The 23,799-nt window shown below is 41.1% G+C and overlaps 1 protein-coding gene across 1 annotated transcript in view; it reads right to left on the bottom strand.

The window, feature by feature from the left end:
* Nucleotides 1–23,764, bottom strand: part of LOC150007930 (nesprin-1-like) — a 32,862-nt gene extending 9,098 nt beyond the window's left edge. The window contains 13 exon segments of the mRNA XM_090280845.1: nt 4,072–4,216; nt 4,425–4,600; nt 5,166–5,321; nt 5,661–5,804; nt 9,238–9,420; nt 9,847–10,024; nt 10,242–10,378; nt 14,257–14,613; nt 17,878–18,042; nt 19,193–19,502; nt 22,235–22,407; nt 23,256–23,547; nt 23,655–23,764. Of these exon segments, the coding sequence (XP_090136971.1) occupies nt 4,072–4,216; nt 4,425–4,600; nt 5,166–5,321; nt 5,661–5,804; nt 9,238–9,420; nt 9,847–10,024; nt 10,242–10,378; nt 14,257–14,613; nt 17,878–18,042; nt 19,193–19,502; nt 22,235–22,407; nt 23,256–23,547; nt 23,655–23,764 (2,526 nt within the window).
* Nucleotides 23,765–23,799: the final 35 nt, after the last annotated feature.

Here is a 23,799-nt window from a genome sequence, read left to right as displayed (position 1 = left end):
GAAGAGAGGGGGGGGGTCTGCTGCATGGGCAACAGCAGACCCTCCATATCACCCTGCCCAGGCTCTGTAGCTTCGGCGTCATCGCACTTGATTCAACACGGGAGGAGACAGATACCATGTCACTCCCGAGTCGGACTGCACAACCATTTTCGGCGGTGCAGATAGACTCTTAAGAAGCTACACCATCGTCTCTCGAGACGGACGGCTGCCGACGACGGTTAAGCTAGAAGCTAATAGCAAAATGCCATGTCATGGAAAGATAAATACTATCTCTCTAACTGAACTGCTTCTGCCTTGGGGGTGGGGTCAGACGGGAACTAAATTATGACCCAGGGGAGGGGAGAGGTGGAGGCTCTCATTACACCTAAGAAGCTCTGTTCCAGGAAACAGGAATCCAGAATAGTCCAAACATTTCCTTTTTTATTGAATTTATTGAGGTGACATTGGTTAATAAAATGACATAGGTTTCAGGTGTACAATTCTGTAACACATCATCTGTATATTTTACTCGCCACCCAAAATCAAGTCTCCTCCTATCACCATTTACCCCGCTTTATCCTCTCCGACCTTCTCCCAACCTTCCTTTCCCTCTGCTAATCACCATACTCTTGTCTGTGTCGGAACTGGTTTTCTTTTCTGCTTAATCCCTTCACCTTTTTCACCCAGCCTCCCTCCCCCATCCCCTCTGACAGCTGTCAGTCTATTCTCTGTATCTAAAAGACTTTTTATTTTGTTTTCTGTGCTCATTTGAGTCCACATATAAGTAAACTCATGTGGTATTTGTCTTCCTCTGACTGACTTATTTCACTTAGCATGATACCCTCCAGGTCCATTCATGCTGTCACAAAAGGTAAGATTTCTTCCTTTTTTACAGCTGAGTAGTATTCCATTGTATAAGTGTACCACAACTTTTCTATCCACTCCTCTACTGATGGGAGCTTGGGCTGCTACCAAATCTTGGCTATTGTTCTGGATTTCTTCTGATACACTCCCCAAAGTAGAAACACTGGGTCATAAGGCAGTTCCATGTTTAATTTTTTGAGAAAATTCCATACTATTTTCCACAGTGGCTGCACCAGTCTGCATTCTCACCAACAGTGCCAAAGGGTTCCCTTTTCTCTGTATCTTTGCCAACACTTGCTCTTTGTGGATTTATTGACGATAGCCATTCTGACCGGTGTGAGGTGGTATTTCATTATAGTTTTAATTTGCATTTCTCTGATGATGAGTGAGTGACCTTAAACATCTTTTCATATGTTTATTGGACACCTGTATGTTCTGTTTGGAGAAGTATCTATTCAGGTCCTTTGCCCATTTTTTAACTGGATTGCTTGATTGTGTGTGTGTGTGTGTGTGTTGAGTTCTTTGAGTTCTTTATATATTTTGGTTATTAACCCCTCATCAGATGTATTATTGGCAAATATGTTCTTTTATTCAGTGGGTTGGTTGGCTTTGATTTTGTTTTCTTTGTTGTGCAAAAACTTTTTAGCTCGATGTAGTTCCATTTTTAAACTTTTTCTTTTGTTTCCTTTCCCCGGAGAGATATATTGGGGAAAAATATTGCTATGAGGAATACCTGAGATTTTAATGTCTATGTTTCCTTCTAAGAGTTGTATGGTTTCTAGTCTTACATTTAAATCTTTAATCCAGTTTGAGTTTATTCTTGTGTGTAGTGAATACACAGAGGCAAACACAGAAAGGCAGACAAAATGGGAAGACAAAGAAACATGCTCCAAGTGAAAGAATGAGAGAGATTTCCAGAAAAATAATTAAATAAAATGGAAGCAACCAAGATAGCAGAGGCAGAGTTCAAAACAATAGTTCTAGGGATGTTCAAGGACCGTCGTGGAAGAGTGGATGATCTCAGTGAGAATTCAAGCAAAGAGGTAGTAAGCATTAAAACGACACAGAAACCAAAAAAAGAAGCAGTCAGAAATAAAGAATACCATCTCTGAAATGAAGAATACACTAGAAGGAGTCAACAGGATGCAGAATGAAGCAGAGGATCACATCAGCAATTTAGAGGACAAGAGAAGAGGAACCACCCAATCAGAGCAACAAAAAGAAAAAAGATTTTTTTTTTTTAAATGAAGAAAGTCTAAGGGACCTCAAGACAACATCAAACATAACAACATCGCATCATAGGGTTACCAGAAGGAGAAGAGAGAGCAAGGGATTGAGAACCTGTTTGAAGAAACAATGGCTAAAAACTTCCCTAATCTGGTATACTTACTTTTTATTAAAAGGTCAATTCTTATCCATTTTAGACTTACTTTTATAACATTAGGGATTCCATTTTAGTACAATTCATTACACCCTTTAAAGTATAACTCAAAATTGATACTTATTCTTTTTATCAATTTCTATATGAATGCATAAAAATACTAAATTAGAATAGAACTTGGGTTTCAATGTGACTAGATACTTCCGTGAGCCCAAGAGAGCCCTTACCTACACCCGCGTCCCCCCCTTTTTTGAGATGCCCTATACCTAAGATTTGTTACAATTTAGTCGGGCTGGTTGGTTGGTTTCCGCCATTTTGGACCAGTCACGTGACTGCCCACTTCTCACGTGGCCGGGCCGTGTGCACGGGTTGCGGCTGGACGGCCACGGCTGGTACTGGTTTCCGGTGACAGTTGTGCAAACACGGGCCCTGCGCGTACGACGGGGGGGTTTCACTCGGCGGGGATGCCGGCGCGTGACCAGGTTGCCCCGACTCCCTGAGCTCACACGGGGGTGGGCGTGGGGGTCCTTTTGCCACCCGCTTCGTCAAGGAATGGTGGTGAAACCTGAGTTTGAATTTCACTGTCTGTTGAAAGAAATGGCACATGAACCCTGTCAGTCGGGCGTAAGTTAGAAAAGGACACCGACTAGAGAAGCCCTTCCGCGGTGGCTACGTGATCGCGCAGTTTGTAAGGGCCGGGGGCTTTCAGAAAAGGGGGGCCTCTCTGCACTCCCCTGGGGAGCGCCCTGCCTTGTGGATGCGGCCTCATCACAGAAGAAAGCTCATCCTGAGAATTGCAGCTGGGGGTGTTTTCAGTGGAGAGAATACTAACCTAACACGTTGATTCCTTCTTGTGTTAGAATTCTCACCGTTTAAAGGGACTGTTATTTCAGTTATTTCAGTTATTTCAGTTCTGAAATAACAGATTTTCCTTTTAGAAGCACTTCAGATTGACGTGTTCTAGTAGTATGCATAGACCCTGGCTGGTTTGGCTCAGTGGATTGAGCGTCGGCCTGCGAGCTAAGTGTCGCTGGTTCGATCTTCCAGTCAGGGCACATCAGAGAAGGAAAACTCTGACTCCAAAAAACCTCCGCTGCCTTGCGGCATACCTCTTCAGGGGAAAGGCTAAGGGAGTAAACCCCGACAGAAAATCCGGAGCCGGAGTCCCTAAGGCGGTTTGACGTTGTAGTCAACACCGGCAACTCCTGCGGCGTACCTGAAGCCAAGCTGTATTGACTCCGTCTTTCCCTTGGACCCTTCAGCTGCGAAGAGGGGGGGGGGTCTGCTGCATGGGCAACAGCAGACCCTCCATATCACCCTGCCCAGGCTCTGTAGCTTCAGCTTCACTGGAGAGGACACTCCAGCGTCATCGCAAGATGTCGATTCAACACGGGAGGAGACAGATACCGTGTCACTCCCGAGTCGGACTGCGCAGCCATTCTCGGCGGTGCAGATAGACTCTTAAGAAGCTACACCATCGTCTCTCGAGACGGACGGCTGCCGACGACGAGTGCTGTGATATATGAGGGAGACGCAGCTACTAATTTTTAAATTGTATTTAAGTGTATGTACTGAATGTACTGAAATACTGAAATTCACTGTGTCACACTTTAGCAGAAGCAATTGCTCTGAATGTCTTTTTAAACCCAGCTCTGCGTTTCCAACTGAAATCCTAAAAATGTGACAGCATTTAACTTAAAACTGTTATGAAGCAGGCGTAACGGATCCTTTTCATACTCAAGGAACGTAGGTGGAAATGATGTATTGACCTGCCTCTGCAACTATGGCATTACAGAGACCCACAACAAAGACAATGAAAACACATTGAAAACAGCAATAAAACTAACCTTGTTTTCTGACACTTTTTCTTCTGCTTCATGGCTGGAAGACGTCTTCAGTAAAGAAAATTCAGACAATTTCTTTTCCGCATCATTCATCAATTCGATAACCTCTTCCCTTGCTTTCTGGTAATCCTGCCACTGAGCTGCACATCTTGAAAAAAGTCCAACAAAAGTCAATAAGCAACATCAAACCACACATTTCTATGCAGAGCTCTGATGTCAAAATGTCTAGTGGTACTGAAGAGAGAAGAATGCATTTTCATGCAGATGTACACCATTAGTATATTCCTGCTTCCTGTGGGAAAATTCACTCTAAATCACATTATATTTTACTAGAATATGGGAAGCAATTCTACTACCTCTGCAAGAGATCTAATTGGGCGTGTGAGTCCTGGATTATCCTCTGGCTATTCTCTTCCAGGGAAGCCATTTTCTGTGCGAGGTCCTCTTTTCCAGTTGGCCCCATACCATCTCTGTCACACCAGCTGAATGCTCTAAACGAGACCAAGTGGGATCCCACTGACTTTGTTATAAGCTGTTAGAAAAGAAATTGATCAGTTAAACAAATCATTGTCAGTCTGGAGCTCTGCTCTGTGGACTGAACTGAAAATCTTAATCAACACATCCTTGACCCCTATGGAATGACTATAAGGAATTTAGACAAATTTAGAAAAATGATCCCAAGCTCGTTTGACTCAGTTCATTAAAATTTAAACTGCTTTGAATTCATGTTTTTCCAAAGTAATTTAATCTGAGCTCCCTTAGGCCCCAAACTGAATTTTGCCTCCTGCTTATGCATTGAGTTTTCAAAACAAAAGCTCCAGAGAACGTGCCAATTCAGTATAAAAGGGAATGTTTTGTGCAATAACAGAGATGGGAAGTCCCTTCAGTCTTTAAACCCTCCCTCGCTCTGTCTGGACAACCGCAGGGAGGTGACGCAGCATGAATAATAGACTCAGATTGCAGGGCTGGGAACAGACTCACAAGCCAGCCTTATTCCAGGCCTGGGCCTGTCGGGCTGACACCCAGCCCCGCCCCACGGGGACTCCAGATCGGGGACAGCGGCACCACACTCACACACAGCACATGGCGGGCGTTACCTTTGTTAGATTGCTTAGCGCTAGATACTGAGCAGACAGCTGCGACACTCTGTGCAGAAAGCTCCTGCTGGCAGCTTGTCCTTCCCACAGCTGCTGAGCTTTCTCTTTTAGCCTGTGGAGCTGAGGCTGGTAGCAGCTTATTTCCTCAAGGACAGACTGAAAAGCACAAGCAAGTCACTATTAAGAAGCTGGGGAAAAGCACATCACCGACGAAGCTGTGGCCTGAAGAACGTGGCAGTCACACCTGCGCGTCACAGATGTGCCCTGAGGCTTTCTTATTTCCAAGCTACACACAGTACAGTACGGCCTATAGGACAAAAACAAATCGACCTCAAAGGGAAGCCAGAAAACACAAAATCTGACAGAAATAGGGGGAGGGTACACTCTATCTCATGACAGCATCATCTAATTCCAGGGCGCTCGGCAGCACCCAGACACACAGCGTACACAGGACGGGGATCAAGACATGGCCAGGCAGGCCCAGGGGCGCGTCACCTGCAGCTTCTGCTGTTCTCTCCTCTTTGCCGGCAGGTCATGCAGGCGGGTGCCACTCTCACGCACCACTTTCTCCGTTTTGCTCAGCCAGTCCTGGATAGGCTCAGCACACACTTCGAAGTCCTCCATTTGGATCTTCAGATTCTACAAGTGTCAGATAATATTAGGCGCACACACGAAACGTTTCATAGCAAGTGTGAAGTCTTTCACGTGGCATTCAGTCTGCCCTGTAGACCCCCTCCCCTTCTCCTCGCCCTGTTCCCAATACCTGGGACATCCTGTCCTCCACCTTGGCAGCTGCATAACTTTTGAACACCCTTTAAGAACTTTTTATAGACCCACTTATTAAATAATATATTTTATTTTCAGAGAGAGCAGAAGGAAAGGAAAAAGAGAAGGAGAGAAACATTGATTGGTTGCCTCTCACACGTCCCCAACTGGGGACCTGGTCCACGACCCAGGCATGTGCCCTGACTGGAAATCAAACTGGCGACCTTTTCATTCACAGGCTGGCATTCAATCCACTGAGCCACACCAGCCAGGGCTGGACCTACTTTTTAAAAACAAAACTGTTCCCTAATTATCCAGTCCACTTCAGTCTTGGCTCCCACTTCTGTCACATTTGTTGTTTACCGTCACGCCCGCCACAGTCACCTCTGAGGGAGATGGGTAACTATGGGGATACTTTGGAAAATTAAAAGTACTTTAGGAATGTAAGATACCAAGAAAACTCCGGGAGTATTCTACTCAAGTTTAAGCTTCATGAGGGCAGGAGTTTTGTTCTGTTTCATTCTCTGCTATATCCTAGAACAGTCCTTAGCCAACGGAAGGTGCTCAAAAGATATCTGTTGAATAACTAAATCAATTAATAAATTCAAGGCATTTCTATCTCCTTGCTACTGGAGACGCATGGGGTCACCAAAGGGCAAACTAAGGACCATGATCGGGAATTTAATTCTGCAGAACCAAGGAGCAGAGCACAGGGGGTGTAGTCAGAAATACAATACAAAAACATTGGGTTCTTAGTCTAAGGAGGGAAGCCTCAGGGTCGGAGTGAGGGGCCTGGGAAACAGGAAGAAAGACAGCGTGATGCTAAGTCAGGCAACCCACTGTGTCCCTCATATCCTTCCTGTAATAAGCGTGTATAGGCCTCCCATTAAGTGTTCATTCTGCATGTTTTTCTAATTATTTCTCCCATGACTTCACGGACCACCCACAAACGCCTACGTTTATAGAATGTATTCATACAACACGTTAAGTCAGAATGCCTGGCTTTGAACCTTGTCTCTGTCACTTCCTAGCTGTGAGAACTTGACAGATTATTTAACCACCGTTTGCCTTAATTCCCTCTTCTTCTACAGAATGGAAATAAGAGGGTTCCCACCTCAGGGGGTGGCTATGAGGATTAAATGTGTTAATATATACTAAGTGCTTGCAACAGGGAACTGTTCACTATCGCTATTATCACAGCTCTACCCGCTCTTCTGAGCTCTGCACTCATCTGAACTGCTACATTCCTGGCCATTACTGCATGCATGTCTTGCAAACACATCATATTTAACATATATTAATTTGAATTAACTTTTGCTGTCCTCTCAGCTATATTCATGTCTCGATCAATGACATCACCATTTGTGCCATCTTCCAAACTACAAACAAAGGCCTCAAACGTAACTTTGTTTTCCTGGGCTCTTTATCAAATTAGTTACCAAATTCTGTTGTGTTTTGCCTCAGAGAGAAGTCTTCATCTATTATTGTTTCCTTAATTCGGGCCTTCATTTCTGTCATCTGGACCATTATGAAAGCTACTTATTGTTCCCCATTGTGGTCTACCATGTGGCCAGAGAGTTGGCACATTTATCTCCAGCTAAAAGACCTGTAAGTTCCTCACTTAACCTTTCACAACTAGGATTTGAGAGAGAATTAAGCCCTCATCTCCTAACGCATCCTTTATATGCAATGAGTTAACCTCTCCCTTATGTGTCTAGAACGATATGGGTTATGTCCCATCCTTGGGAAAACTGAGAAAATAAATGCTGTTCTAGGGTTCAGATAAGGGACCTTGGCCATGAGTCAAGGTCAATTTGCTCAGAATATATGACAGTTCACTCTTTGGCCCTAATCTCCACCGCCGGTCTTATCTTTGTTACTCTTCCCCCCAAACTCTCCGTGGATGTCAAACTTCTCAAAGTCCCCTCCGAGGTGGCACTCATAACTCCCTGGGCCTGCACATCCAAGGCCTTCTACTTGAAACGCACATCAGCCTCCACAAATTAAAAGAATGTTTAGCCTTCGAGGTTCAGTTAAAATGTCACCTCTCTGAAAATCTTTCTGGCTTTGAGCGACTATCATATGCTGAACACTCTTGTATTATATTGTAATCATCTCTTTATATACTTTTATTTTCCTCTAGAAAGTGAGTTCTCTGAAAAGAGGAGAAAAATAATAAACCTCTTGTATTCCTGACATAGTGCCTGAAACATAATAGGCAATATTATGTATGTTTAACTTAGAAGGAAGGAAGGAAGGAAGGAAGGAAGGAAGGAAGGAAGGGAGGGAGGGAGGGAGGGAGGGAGGGACGGAGGGAGGGAGGGAGGGAGGGAGGGAGACATGGAAAGTACGAAGGCAGGCTATTCCTGACCTATCCATTTACTCAACTTCTGGACATCTCTTGAACTAGAAAATCTTGCTGTCAATACTAGATGTACTACCCTCAGTAGCAAATGCTTCAGAGCTCAGACCGCATTGCGTTAACAATCTGTGCAGAGTTAAGGATAAATTTCTAGGCACCCCACAATGATTATCACTCCCTATTAAATGGAGGGTGCCTATCATGAGAGAATCGCCACCACCACAAAGGAGAACTGCAGGGTCCTGGGTTAGGAAAGAACTGAGGAAATACACACTTTCTCTTTCTAGTATTGATTCTCTATTGTTATTTTTTCCCACGGTCATTATCAAATCAAGTATCTGTTTTGCCAAGAAGTGTTGTTTTAAAAGGAAAAAATATTCTCCGTGTCTCTAAATTTTCCTGCAAGAGAAGAGCTGATACACGAAACAGATAGTTTCACAAGAAAAAAAAATTGCATTGTGGCAGTAATTATGTTATGATTAAAATAAATTCAACTTATGTTGTCTCTAGATAAAATGAAATTGTATAAACGTTGTCTGTCTGTATACTCAGTTCCTAAAATCTACTGCTCGATATTTGCATTATTTATTCTCATCCATAGCATTTTGTAGCCTCACAGAGATATTTCTGTTCATTCTCCTAGAAAGATTTCTAAAATTAAGGGATTTCAAGTGAAAGATTAAGTGATATGCTTAAAATGAAAACCAGTTGCTCCTTATCGTCTACGATAATAGTCCCTACTATGCAAGCTACTTAATTCCTCAGCGAGCTTCTCACTTCGAACATTGAGCTGTTTCTGGGCATTATCTGGTTATTTATCTATATTCAGAGAGGGATGACCAAAATCGTTGATAAGGGTACGTGGATCTATTGGCACTGTGGTTTAACTAATAACACCACCAACAAACAACGCAGAACGTACCCACGTGGTTGTTTATACTATACCTCTAGGGCAGATTCCTTCTGGTGAAGATTTGAATGAAAATTTTTCCAATCTTCTTTTGCATTTGCCATTTTGGCCTGGATACCATTGGCTTTCTCTTTGGTCAAGAGAGTACTCAGAAGTTCCCCTTCCGATAGCATCACGTTTAGTTTGTATTGTCCATTTTCACTTTCCAAGGAAAACTCCTGTAAGGAAGAACGTAAGACTAGGCATCATAAGGCACTCTCTGCTTTAAAATACACTGGTTTTCCTACTTCTGTCTCAATAAAACCAGAGAGAAGGAATTAACTTTGTATTGTATATATCAGGTGACTCAGACTCTTACTGTATGTGATAAAAATTAAAGGAGAAACTGCTTAGAGCGCTCAGATACCGGGCCTGTCACACAGGAAGAGCTTTTATTATTTCCTAAATCCCTATTAGTGTATGTAAAATGTATTTATACACATGGACTAGTTTCTCTTCATGTATACAATCAATTGTTTCAAGCAGGGATTTCTTTGAAATTTGGGTTTCTTAAGCAACATTTTAACATGCTTCTAAAATGATCTAGAGGCCCCTCTTTAATTCATTTAGGCTCCATCCACAGAATTAATTAATAACACTCTTACCTGTATTTTCTGAAGACTTGTTGAAACTTCACCAATATTTTGAGGTATATCAAAACATTTGGCGGTAGTGATTTTTGCATTAACCAGCCACTGTTGGAAATCCTTGACGGCTCTTCGAAATCTTTGCTGTAAAATCTGTTCTTTATTCTGACAGCCCTTGGATGCTTGCAAACAAAGACTGAATCCAGGATTGGAAGCATTTAATGAGAGGGAGGAAATGATAAAGGAGATTAAAATGTTTGCTAGAATCAACAATTCTTAGAGTATGCATTCATGTCATTTAGTAATGTATTTAATGATTAATATTAATATTTAAATCACACCTTAGCATATACAAACCTCTAGCTTCTTATTTGTATGAAAAGATTTTCCATACCAATAAGGTTCATGCTCACCAATTATATTCTTTAATCAAGGCAGAAACTTTTCCACAGTATGTACTCAGGTCTCTGGAAAATCGACAGAGTTCTTTCAGCTGAGACTTGAGATCCTCTGTCTCGGGCTCTGCTTTTTGCAGAGCATCCAGTATCTCCTATTCAGAAATAACAAGACAGAGGGGTAAGCATTTGAATTACACAATTTTCACAGCTTCATACTATAGATGCATAAATCATATTTTAAATTATTAGTGATGGAAGACCCAACACAGATTCGGTAAGGAAATGAGGCCTATTTTCAGGATTCCTCCATGGCAAGTAATACCACACAACTAATTTGTATCTTTTTCTAGCCACGGATAGGCACTCTAGCACAAAATGTTGTCAAAAGTCAAATGATCAAGTGGTCAAATAACTTAAAGTAGGATGAGAAAAAGAAGAGAAAGTAGCCTAAATTGTTTAAGACCAGTCTGACTAGACCTTTAGAAGATATGTATATTGTTTAAAAGGAAAGAGAAATCATTTCGAAGCAAAGCAACACTTTTTTTGCTACATATATTGTAGCAATTGATTTTAAAATCAATTTAAGAGCATATAAAGTTAACTTTCACATTAAAAAATTCTTATAATCCACAGGTTTGATTGAAGCAGTAATTCATCTATTTCATAGTTTCATTCATATAGTCACCAAATATTCGCTAAATGCCTGCCATGTGCCAACCATTTTGCTGAATTCTGGGACACGCCCCCAACATGAGTAAAGGTATGAAGCACGTGAATAATCACAGTTCTTTGAATAGCTAATCCAAAATAAAGTCTTGGGACTTGACAAGTACACCTCTGAAATTAAGGCCATGGTCCACAGTTACACAAAGGATTGTCACACAAGGAGCAAATGACACGCTGGGTGTCAAATACTCACACCACTTCTGGCACATGGATTAGTGCCTTATGAGTAAAATTAGCAAGTAAACGACTCTCATAAATTTAAATGGGAGTGTGTGGATAATGTTATTACCAAGGTGAATAATACTAATAATAATAATAATTAAAGAGGAGGGGCAAGAAGACGAGTAACTACTCAGAGAGCTGTTGCCGTTACTATTTTGATTCTCAGAGATATTTATCATGAGATGGCCTAGATTTGTAGGAAAACCACGCCTCTCAACAAACCAGGTCTGTGTTTCACTCCTCATCCCAGTAAACGGCGCCACTATCTTCCACCTGATCGAAATCAGAATGCTAGGTATCACCTTGGCCTCACCTGTTTCCCTTCTCTCTCCATGCAAGAGCTAAGGAGGTCTGGACTGCCCTGAGTCTTAGAGAGCTCTTTTAGCCAGCTGCCTTTGCACCTTGACTCTCACAGCCTCCATTTACTCCTTGGTCATTTCTTTCCAGAATGGCACAATAGCCTCTTCATTTGAATCCTGTTCTCTAATTTTCTGTCCTGAGTCTTCTTGTTCCTGAGTAATTTTGTACCCTGGTGCCATTCCTCATCTCACAGATCTGGTCAGTGTGTAACTATCCCTCAAGGCTCAGCTCACAGAACATCTCCCCTAAGGACGCCCTGCCCTCTTTCTCACCTCCTAGGACCCATTGAAGCCACACAGCCACCTCTGGGCTCTCATTGCTGTTGTGCTCCCACTGGTTTTGAACCTGTTGGCCGTTCCACCTTGACCGTGGCTCTGAGAGGGGGGACAGTGTTCTCTTAGCTTTAAACTTCTTTATTTAGCTGAGTGCCAGGCTAAAGGCATCTCAAATATTTTCATTTACAAAATTCACAAATAATACTGAGAAAGTTTCTCTCTGAAACGCCAACTGTTAAACTAGTAATTACTATTTTACATCATACTGTATATTTTATTTAAGGAAGAGCATTATAAGAACCAAAGAAATTTCCCAAAGAAGTAAATGAAAAACCCCAGAGATTCAAATGAGTCTCTTATCCATTAAGTGCTATCAAAAGTGAAAAGTTTTGACCAAAAGTTTACACTATTTTTTTTTAATTCATCATAAATTAAAGCATATTATTAGACTCTTCATCATATAAATATCAAGTTATATATGTCAGTTTCAGTTAAGTCCTGGAATGTATTTTTCTCCCTTAGAGAAAACTGCTAAAAGTGCAACATGAATTGCCCATGGATATTGAGAAATGAGTTTTGCAAACAAGAAATTTTTGTGACATGATTTATATAGTTTATAGGTAATAATCCATTTTTATTTTTTAAAAGGGTTCTTGAGTATCGGCATTTAAGTGCAGAAGAGAAAGTAAATGCCTGCAAAGGCTCATTATTATTAATTATGATTGCTAACAATGACAAGCCCTTCCTACCAGCAAAACAAGCCACACTAAGCAAATTCATTATTTTGTAAAACTTTCTTACGCATTCATTGTAATGGGAGTATTAGCTCCATTTTTTTAAAAATTAAAAAATTATTCTCAGCTTTATTGAGATATGATTGACATATAACATTGTATAAGGTGTAAAACTAATGGCTTTAGTACATTTATATATTGCAAATGATTACCACCATAGCATCATTAGCTAGCACCTTTATCCCATCACATAATTATAATTTCCTTCTTATTATCCCCATTTTTAGATAAAATGACATTATTCAAATAAGAAAATTTGAGTATTTAGAGATAATGTAGTATTGTCATCAAAAGCATGAGCTCCGGAGCCAAATCTGGAACTAGGTCTAAGCAGGGGCTGTGATCTTTGAATTGTTCGTACTGTTAAAAGCCTATATTTACTTTTGCATTACGTTTTTGTAGGCCTCACCTATTATCTTCACAAATAGTATCAGTATTTAAAAATAATGATAGCTAAGTATAGTAATAGAATGCTAATATAATTTAAACACCGCCCAATCTTTTAAAAGCATCACCCATATTAATAGTAGCAAAAGGAAGAGAAACAAAATAGAAGTAAAACATAACAGATTTTTTGATATCAGACTGAATAGTACTGACCACGTGAAATAACTACCAACTTTCTTGTCCCTGTTTTACGGAACAAACAGCCTTCTACACCTTATTCTGTCTGGTACTTAAGCCTAAAGGACAAGAAGGGCATCAGAAAAATATATATATATATAACCTAGAAACATTATAAATAAATAGCATAAAAAGATGATTATAAAGTTCTCCTTTGTGGTGTGCGATATTTGTTTCAAATACTTGACGGAAAACAAGACAACGTTGGAAATACTACATGAGTTTTTTACTGGCTGGAGCTATTTTGAAATGGTTATAACATAAATAGACAAAGAAGTTTACTAAAACTTCCTTTTAAGGGTATCCATGATACAGAGCATTATTAAACAGCAAATATCGAAAAAAAGTCTTTCCAAATAGTATTTAACAGGGAAGAGAGAAAGAGGACCTCAAGCTTCTACCCATTCTTCACTCTCCCTTTTATGCTTCCCTTTCTCTCGCTCTGAAAGAGCTGCCATTAGTTAAAAAAAAAAAAAAATGTCCGGAAAGCAACCCATGAGCGTGACATAGGAGTTCTGAGAACGGGTTGATTCAAGCGCAGCTGTCAAAACTACACAGAAGAGCTAATCGGGGTGAAAAGTGTTAGTTGTGTTTTAGGAGATTATCAAATGTTTCTTTCAAAGCTGTACATTCAATCATTTAATTGTCAGAAATCATTCACTGGCAGGAGGACCGTTATGAGTCTCCGTGTGTGTACGCCTCCAGCCACAGGCCGTGTTTCAGACTGAATGGCGGAACGCAGTATTACAAACTCTTACACCATAAGAATGGAAGTAGAACGTTTCCACGAACAATAACTGTTCTCTATGGCACCTAATAGCTTCTCTCCTCTCTGTTTATTTTTGCAATACTTTGACTTATGAGAAAAGGAAACAGATCAGATTTGCAAATTTAATTAGAAACACTTATTCCTTTCAAGTCTGGCTGTTGTGTGGTTTTCGTTAGCAAGGATTTTTCTTTTGTAGCAACAATGAGAACCAGACCCAATTTTTAGCACAGCCACCAAGAGAAAACAAGAAGCTGACTTACTCGTCCTTTCTTCCAGCACTCCACTATCTCCTTGTCTGTGTTCTTGCCTTCCAGGGCAGCTAACTGCTGAGCCCACGATGTCAGGAGGGCGCTGAACTGCTCCAGGGCCTGCTCCAGGTCGGCCACTTGGCCCGAGAACTCCTGCTCCGACAGGGCCATCTGGCTGACCAGGCTCTCGAGGCTGGTCCGTGCGTGTAGCACACTGTCTTCCCACTGCTTCCAGTCCGCGCGCAGGGCCTGCATCTCCGAGTCCATGAGCTCACACCCTCCGGCCGTTGTATTCTGTTTCACTGCAGGAGCCAGTGTCTCCACTCTGCTGAGGCGGCTGGCCCCGGTCTCTCTGGAATCCATCAGCTCCTGGGATGGAATGTCACCATGGTAACCGAGGAGGCTGAGTCACAGCAAGTTTCCAAATATGTACAGAGGGGGACCCTGTCCTGCTGGGAAGTTTTAGCAAGTGTGCCACAGCGAACCAGAATCAATCCGCCCGCCCACCCCTAAGTTATAATAGCAGAGAATTCTCATCCTGAGCTCCAAGGCTTGTGGCGAAAATAAACTGGAAATCCCAAACATCCTGAAACAGAACGAAACAGGCCCCCTGAAATCTGGCATTGTTTGAGTATGCGAAACTGTTTTGGCAGTGACTTAAATAGTTGTTCCTATAAATACGAAGATCCATACTTCTCCCTAAATCAACGGTTTTCAACCTTTTTTTAATCTCACGGCACACATAAACTAATTACTAAAATTCTGTGGCACACCAAAAGATATATTTCTAGCTGATCTGACAAGAAAATACATATAATTTTGATTCATTCACACCAGATGGCTAATGTTGGGTTGGTTGTTGTCATTTTTTTAATTTGGCGATCTATGGGGGAAGAGGTCAGTGCCCCTGACTAAATAGTCAGGTGTTGCATGTTTAAAAAATTCTTGCGACATACGCACTGAAAATCGCTGCTCTCAATTGACGGGCAAGGGAACAAGGGCTGCGGCAGGGCTGTGCTTTGCCCGGGGCCTCTATCCTATTTTCTGTCTAATATTAGATTTAAGTACTTACAGTTTGCTTTTATGAGCGGTTTACAATTTGGAATTCAGACAATATCAATTCTCAGCAGTAAGTTCCTCAATATACTCTCTCATGCATCATTCCAGTTTTCCTTGGCATTAAAATGGGGCATTTCAATATCTGCAATCACTAACTCCACTCATCCAGATTTTTTAAAAAAATTTAAATGATCATTTTAAAGTGTTTTGAAATGGCTTTCCCATGTATTCCCTTGTCTCGTATTTAAAGTCTTTAAAAATATTATACGAACATACCCACGTATGCACACACACAGACCCTCACACAGACACGTTTGGCTTTGAAAGTCACCTGTTCTCAGCGGTCACTCCCTGGGGTGGACGGTGATGACACCGAAGGACATAGGAGGTACTTAATGATTTCCTCCAGGGTTTCTCTTCACCCCCACACCAGCCTACATTCTGGCCTGACCTGAACTTACGAGAGGTTCGCTTTCCCCTTCCCAAATTCCAATTTTTTTCTATTAGCAATGTCTCCTACATTCCCCATTTTTTTTTTTTTTGAAGTATTTTATAAAAAAAAAATTCTTTTTAAGCATTTGGCAGCCCAAGAAGCAACCTGGTAAAGGAATTGTCTTAATCTTCTTATATCAGCCTCTCAAACCTCTCTGCCATCTCTGATTCCACCCTATACCATTCACTCCCAAAGCCACGTAATCGGTCTGTCCCCTCCCCTGGCTGTCGAAATACCTCTCAGTGGCTGCCAAATAGCCTAACTGCCAAGTCCAGAGGGCACTTTTGAGCCTCCTCTTAACAACTGCTTCTTGCTGCTTCTGTGATAGGGACCCCCTTCTCCACCAGGGGCTTTGATGGCACCACATCTTCCTGGTCCTCCTCTTACTATTTCTCTTTTTCTCTCTCTCCTTCACAAATGCTATTCTGTGGCCCCTTAACTACAGATAGTTTGCCTTATGCATAGGTGTTGGTGTCACTCGCTCTGGTGGTTTCTGCTACAGATTATATGCTGACCATTCCAGTTCTCTGTCATTGATCCAGTCTCCTGACCTGAGAATCAGGCTTGAACGCTCACCTGTCTCCTAGACATCAGCACTCCATCTGTCCACCACTGGACTCCTCATTTCTCCCTCTGTACGCAACCCGTCTCCTCTGCCTGTTCTTGCCTTTCTCAGATGTACATAGCTTTCATGACTCTCGGTAATGTCTTGATCATCACTCTTGACTTTATGTGCATTACCACTCCGTTCAGAGCCGATTAAATCACCCATTTACCAAATTCATTGGATTTTCTCATTGAGGCATTCTATGTGTCCAGTGTGATGCAAAATGCTTGGTGTGCATGATCTAATTTAGTCCTCAAAACTACTTTATGAGGCCGGATACTATAGTTATTCTTATTTTACCAGTTAAGACCTTGAGGCTTGTGACACCACGTGACTTGCCCAAAGACACAGGGTAACAATCTGTAGAAGCAGGATACTGCCCTGGGTTTTTGACTCCAGGGCCTGAACTCTAAATGTATAGTGAGCTGTCATTACACTTACTGTACTATTTCACAAACATCAGTTTGCACATCATCATTCCCTACTACACTGGGAGTGCCCTGAGGGGTTCACAACACTGGCTGAACAGTGGATGGATGGATGAACACATTAAGGTATTACTGAGAAATTTGTCAAAGAACTACTTTAAAGGATCACATAGATAATGAAACTTAGAATGTGCCTTTATGTTATTTCATTTAAAATCTGCACAATCACTGTAAGATTTAAATAAGATAAGCCCTTAGAAGTAAATCTTCAAAATGTAATTATTACTGTTATTACTGTTATCATCATCTATTGCTTTCATGATGTTTGGATCTAATGTCCAGAGATTAGAGTACAATCTGAGTCTTAAATTCCTGACCAGTTACACTACTGATACCCAACATTTCCTCATCTAACTAATGATTAAGGATTTCATCATTGCTTAATTTTTAGATTAAAACCTATTACTTTCCACACAAAGGAAATTATTGCAATGTAATATTCAAACCACTAGAAATAATTAAAAGTTACTAAGATCTCTAGTTCTCTGAATTATTTGATTTTTTTTTTTTTTTTTTGCTTTCAGTTGCCCTGATGGGTGATAATATTAATATCCCTTTTAGTGCTGACTTCCATTATGCTGTTGTAGTGTCAGCTAGGAAAGCAGAATAAAACATCTAGAATGACATTTCCAAGTCATTTTACAAAAACCTTTCTCTAAGTTACTATGTATAAACTTTTCTTCTTCTGTTCTGGAAAATAATATCCAGTTTTTTCAGTGCTCCAGGCTGGCATATATTTTGTATCTCTTATACCACAGCAATAAGCACATTTGCATGAAGAAGCATTCACAGACAGAGTTTCATTTTGCTCAAGTGTAGAGTGTTTTGAATTCCTTTCTTTTCTCTTATTTATGTTTAAAATTCATGGGGTGCAAGATAATAAACACCAACAACAGTAAGGAAACATTTTAAATAACAGAATCTAATCTATAGAATACAGCAAGAACCAGTGAAACAGTGGTTATAACATCTGTCCGTTTTCTGACCTTAATTTTAGACAGCTTTTTCTGGGTGGCTGATGAATCTCCAGACATATCTGACCACCGGTGAAGTTCTTCCTTGGCCGAATGGAGCCAGTCTGTGAATTCCTGCACAGCATCTAAGTACATAAGATGGTCCTTCACAACCTCTTCCACTCTCCTCATTTTCTCCTAGAAAACAAACAGGCTACGTTAGCAGTAGTCACTATTGAGAATATGAAATCATATGAGGCAACCGTCTGATATTGGTCTTCTAATGATCTCGGAAGACTTCATTCTTGCTCTTGAATATTCTCTATGTTTAATATCTTAAAGTGAAAATATCAAACCTTAATTAGACTAAAAGACTTGGAGGACAAAACCATTTTCCTATAATTTTACTTTTTACTTAGCTTTGCATAAGAATCTATGCTTAATAGATGTTGACGAACATCCCTCATTAATCCTCTTATTAATAATTATTATAACTATTCTTATTATTTAAGAAATTATTTGTGTTGGATTTATATAAAATATTGAGCTCAGCATGTTAAATGCTTTTGCTCATTTCATCCTTACAACAGCTCTGTTATCACCATTTTACAGGAAAGGGGGCTTACAGAGTTTACAGAGGTCAAGTAATGTGCCCAAAGTCATGCATCCAAAAAGTGACAAAGTCAGAATTCAAATTTATGTCCTTTTGATTTTTATTTTAAACACTACCGAAATAAAAATGAAGAAAAGCAAATGCATGTTAATAATTGTTAATAATGCAGAGACGGTTCCCAAAAGAAAAACTAAAAAAAGTGGAAAAAAAATTCTCCCTTCCTTTCTTTAACATTGTCCCAAATATACAAAAGAAATTGTGACAGGGAGTAACGATTCAGATAGAAAATTGGAAAATATCTTCATATTACATGAAGGAGCCTATAGCTTTAAGAAAGGAAAAACATAGTTTTTGCTAAGATGAGAAACAAACACACTCTTTTGTACATGACTGAAATCTGGGAGGTAAATAGACTTGCATTTACTACAATAAATACAAGGAGCAGCAGAAGACAGAGAAGTTTTAAACACTGATATTTGAGGCTCAACAATTTTACCAGAAAATGGGTTGTCTGACATTCTCAGCAGAGAAAATCATAAAATTAAGAATAAAAAATAATCTCAAGAATGCAGAAAGGAAAAATTCATGGTCATCAAGAAGTGAGAAATTATCTTTATATAATATCTGTTTACTAAATATACCAATAGTTCCAGACAGCCAATTCCCTAATAATTCAACTGACAGGGTGTTCTTTACCTGAGCCTTGAAGTTTTTTCTTCACGAGAAAGTACTAACCTTGGCAACGGTCATTATATCATTAAACTGTGTTTTCAGTTCCTCTTGAGCTGTTTCCTTGAAAGACTCATCCTCTGTCTTCTGGTAGAGCTCCCTGGACTTGGCAGTGAGGCGGTGCAGGGCTGCGGCGTGATCTTCGCCTTCCGAGACGATGGACTGAAAGTGGTCCAGGAGGGAAAACTTCTCTTTCAGACCTGGCTGCGGTTTCAAGGGATGTTCCACTTTTTGATCCACTGATTCCATCCACTGCTCCAACTGGTTTTTCCACTCTAGATAGTCATTCCATTGGCTAATCACAGACTCTAAAGTGCTAGAATATTAAAATAAGTTATTTAGGCATTGCTACTAGAAACCAATTAGGAGGGAATTGCATCCATGCAAGCTGTCTTTCTTTCTTTTTGGTGCCAATTTTAAAGACTTTTATTTAGGACATTGCATCTTCTGCTTTACAATACAGCGCTTACGAAGAGCATTAGTTACTTGCCCTGGGCACATATTCTATATTCGAGCATCAAGAATGCTTAGTTATTTGCTATACAGCCGCTCAACTTTGAAAACTGCCATGGAATTTGCTACAAATTTGGGTCCTTCAATATTTTGTGGGGAACGATGCTAAATCTATGTTCAAGGCTGGCTTAATCAGCCTCTTCAATACTGCACGGTGTACTGTAAGTGGTGAAGACGCCGCTTTTAAGTGCAGGGAGAAACTGCTTCTCTGACCCACGGCACAGTTTCTTCAAACGGAAGTGAAGCTATGTCAAAATTTAAGCAAGATGTCGTCATTCAAGCAATTCCAAATGTAACTGTCCGAAATAAATAAGCAAATTTTTATGTGTTATGTTGTTAAAAATCAGCACTGGGGCATCCATTAGACTTTATTTAACATGATTCAACTCTTAAATTTTCTTGGGCTCAGTTTATCTTATTAAAATCAGATAGCAATTACTTATTGACCAGAATTTAAAATCTAGGGTACTCTTCCTGGCTAAATAGTATCATTAGATTGAGTTTCACTTAGGGATATATATTCACAATGTTTAATGTTGAATGTATGAAGCAATGAAGGCCAAATATATTTATGATATAAGAAATATAATAAACAATGTAATAGTCATCCAAATAGCACTCCAGGTAGTCAAGTAAAAGGCTCTCCAGGCTGGCCTTTTACAACTTGAAAGTATTCAGCCTTAAAACTATTCTAAATTCATTTTCCGTCCCTCCTCTCAGCCTCCTTTGCAAACAATCCTATAATCCTGGAATTACATCTGTGGGAAATGCACTTCTAGCACGTTCTCAAATTGTTTTTATTTATTTATTTTTGCATCAGTGGGAACCTTAACATACATGCCAAAGGTCTCATCTTTTCTTCAAAGAGTTTTCTAGAAACTCCAAATAAATCCCACCTCCCCACGCCCTGTATTCTCGTATGTTCACAGCGTCTACGTCGCCGTGGATAGTTGCAGAGTCTGTTTTGTTTTGTGGTGAATTTTAATCTTTTATTTATCTATTGATTTTGATCAGAGTGAGCACTCACTTCTTTGGTGGTCTAGCAGTGTATATAACCTTCAGAATATGGCTCCTGGAAGGCATTTTCATGTAATTCTGACAGACGGCCATTTGTCCAACAAGCCAGCCAGATTATCTGCGGACACTCTGACACAATATGAGTCAGACTTTTTCTGGAATGTACCCTAATCCCAGCCTCCCAGCACTTACAGGGTAATAAGTACTTTGTGCCATTATTTTAGCACAGCAGTTTGAACATTACGATTGCTCAATAGGTAGCTGTCAAGTTTAATTTCTTGCTGAAAGAGAGGAACGAAGGATTTGAATCTACTTTTTGTATTTAATCTTTTATTCCAATATCTGAAAAATATTCACCCATATTCCTGTTCCCTTTTATGGAGCTGGCCCATTGCCACACATTGGGAAGTCTGGTCCACAATATAGAAAATAGAACCATGGGATCTGATGTTTTTTCTTTGCTGACCATTTTGAGTTATTACTAAGATTAAAAATCTTGCCAACTTTCGAAGTCACTACCAATGCTCCATATTAAAGGGGAAAAGGAACCAAAACAAAACACAACCTCCCAAATTTTAGTTGAAATCATGGTTCATCTTTACATTACGACGGATAATTGCAGGGTTTGTTCTTTTTTGTTTTGTGATAAAATTTAATCTTTTATTCATCTATTTATTTTGATCATAGTGAGCACACACTTCTTTCGTGGTCTAATAGTATATATAACCTTTACAATATGACTCCTGGGAGGTATTTTCATATAATTCTGACAGACAGTCATTTGTCCAACAAGCGAGCCAGATTATCTGCAGATACCCTGGGAAGAGGGGGGAAGGGGAAAATCTTCCACTCCTAAATATGACTGCAACACCACCACTGAGGGCAACAGTCATATCTTGCCTATTTTCTCAGCAGCCCCTGTGAGTGCTTCTCAACAGGGACTCCCCCAGGGATCCTGGGTGGGCTGATGGTTGCTTGTGTGAGAATGTCTCATGCATTGAAGGACAATACCTCTCCTGGCCTCAGTCACAAAATGGCATGGATGCCCCATCCCTGTGAAAATCACCAACCCCCTCAGCCACATTTCTATGACCCCCATGTGGATAATATTACTATGGGTTGAGGAAAAGATGTATCCTGAAGCTCCACAGTTGCCAACAACTTAATTCCCCTTATGTTTCTTTAAAAAGTGAAAAACATATTAAAGTTATCCAAAACCACATATCCTTGCTTTAATGAATTGGAAGGGTGTATTTCACGGAGCCCATGTTGTGTGCAAAATTCCATGAGAGCTATTATGGGAGATGTAGATATTACGAACACACGCGCAAGCTAACAAATAAAGACCAGTGTCTGCCATTACAGAACGTGAAATCTAGGCAAAGACAGGCAAGCACACAACTAACTAAAATAGTACGCCTAGGCACTGTCCCACAGGACAGCCTCGGCACGGTCCCTCATTTTACTAAGCCACTAGGCTTGACGTAGGTAAATAAACCCTAGAAATGGGCTCCGTACCTCTGGGCACGGACGGATAAGCTCATGACGTCGGCCCACACATCGGTGAGGGTCTGCAGCTGAGTCTGAATCTCCTTCTGACCTTCTTTGTTGCTACTTTTCAAGGCCTGCTCCCCTTTGCCAATGGCCATATTCAATTTAACTTCCCCTTCGCCTTTCATCAGGAGAATATCCTATCAAAGAAGAGTGAATACATATCAGTAAAAATATTAAAGCTTTCTGATACTTTAAAAAGCAATTGTTTCCCAGGAGAATCGCGGTAGGTAATACCTCACCCACGTTAAAATGAAAACAGCAACGGCAAAGTCTAGACCCTACTGCAGTCGAATACTTGACTGAAATAGTACGGTGCATATCTGGGAGTCTGCGAATAAAGATTAACTCCAATTTAAATTCTTGGAAAACTCTGGGCTACTTGCCTAGGCATTATAACTTAACTGAAATTTAGTTTCAGAGTCACAAAGAAATTATTTTGAAAGTGAAAGCACGCTGGTCAATAACCTCACGATCCCTTACCTTCATCGCCTGGCTAACTCCTGCCTTCAAGGTCACGGTCACTGACTGCAGTCGGGGCAGGTGGCCTCCTTTGTCATTCCCACTCATGGCTGCTGGCTTCAGCCATGGTCCCTACGTGCCCGTTGTACTGCAACCAACAACCTACAGGCGGCCTCTCCCACTGACTTGAACTCCTAGAAAGCCCGCACTAATCGTTATCTTTACCTGCCCAGCACCTGCATAGGGCTTGGAGTAAAGTAGGTATTTATTTCGTAACGTTTGCCAGATATTTACTAAATAAAATTTAAATTCCTTTAATGCTATTAAAACAAAAATATTCCTCTCCTTCACAAAGAGGAAAAGTGATCCCCTCCAAATCCTTTCTACGGAGTGTCTCCATTTCGCCCACATAACCCTCATTGAGAGAGAGAGGCGCACAGAATGAATCGGACCCAACTCAAACATTTGTGAACCTGATCAAGCCAGACTTCAGGCACAGTGGCCGTCAGGCCGGCGCCGTAGGTACCTGTATTTGTAACAACCGCTTCTCCAAGGCGGCCTTGCCTCCGATGGTGCGGTCTGCCAGGGCCAGTCTGTCCTGCGCATCCTTCACCCAGGCCCACGTGCTCTGCAGCGCCTCCTCCAGGGCTTCGTGCTCCTGCAGCACCACCTGGAGGCTCCGGAGCTTCTCTTTGGTCATCCTGACCCAGTTCTGGTATCTGGTGAGGATCCGAGAGCACAGGCACCCTTCTTGCCCGGCCCCGTGGCCTTCCTCACCGAGACGCTGCCCTCTCTGGCAGAGCTTATCAAGAAACTCTCTAAAGAAAGCAGAAATAAAAAAATAAAAAAGAGCTCCGAGAGTCTGGAGTGCCGGGGGGTGACAGATGATTGTTGATATTGGATCGGTCACCAGACGAGAGCTCACAGCTGACATGCCTTTAAAAATGGAGAGCCTGGGGACGGCCCTGGCCCCCTGCTTCTCCTGCGGTTCCTGCAAACGGAGTTCATGCACATCAGGGACACGAGGCAGGCCATGCTGTGCCTAGATCCAAGCCCCGTGTATACAACTA

Source organism: Furipterus horrens, unplaced genomic scaffold (assembly GCF_987537825.1).
Source record: "Furipterus horrens unplaced genomic scaffold, mFurHor1.1.pri manual_scaffold_6, whole genome shotgun sequence".
NCBI lineage: Eukaryota > Metazoa > Chordata > Mammalia > Chiroptera > Furipteridae > Furipterus > Furipterus horrens.
This window is presented reverse-complemented; position numbering and strand designations above follow the sequence as displayed.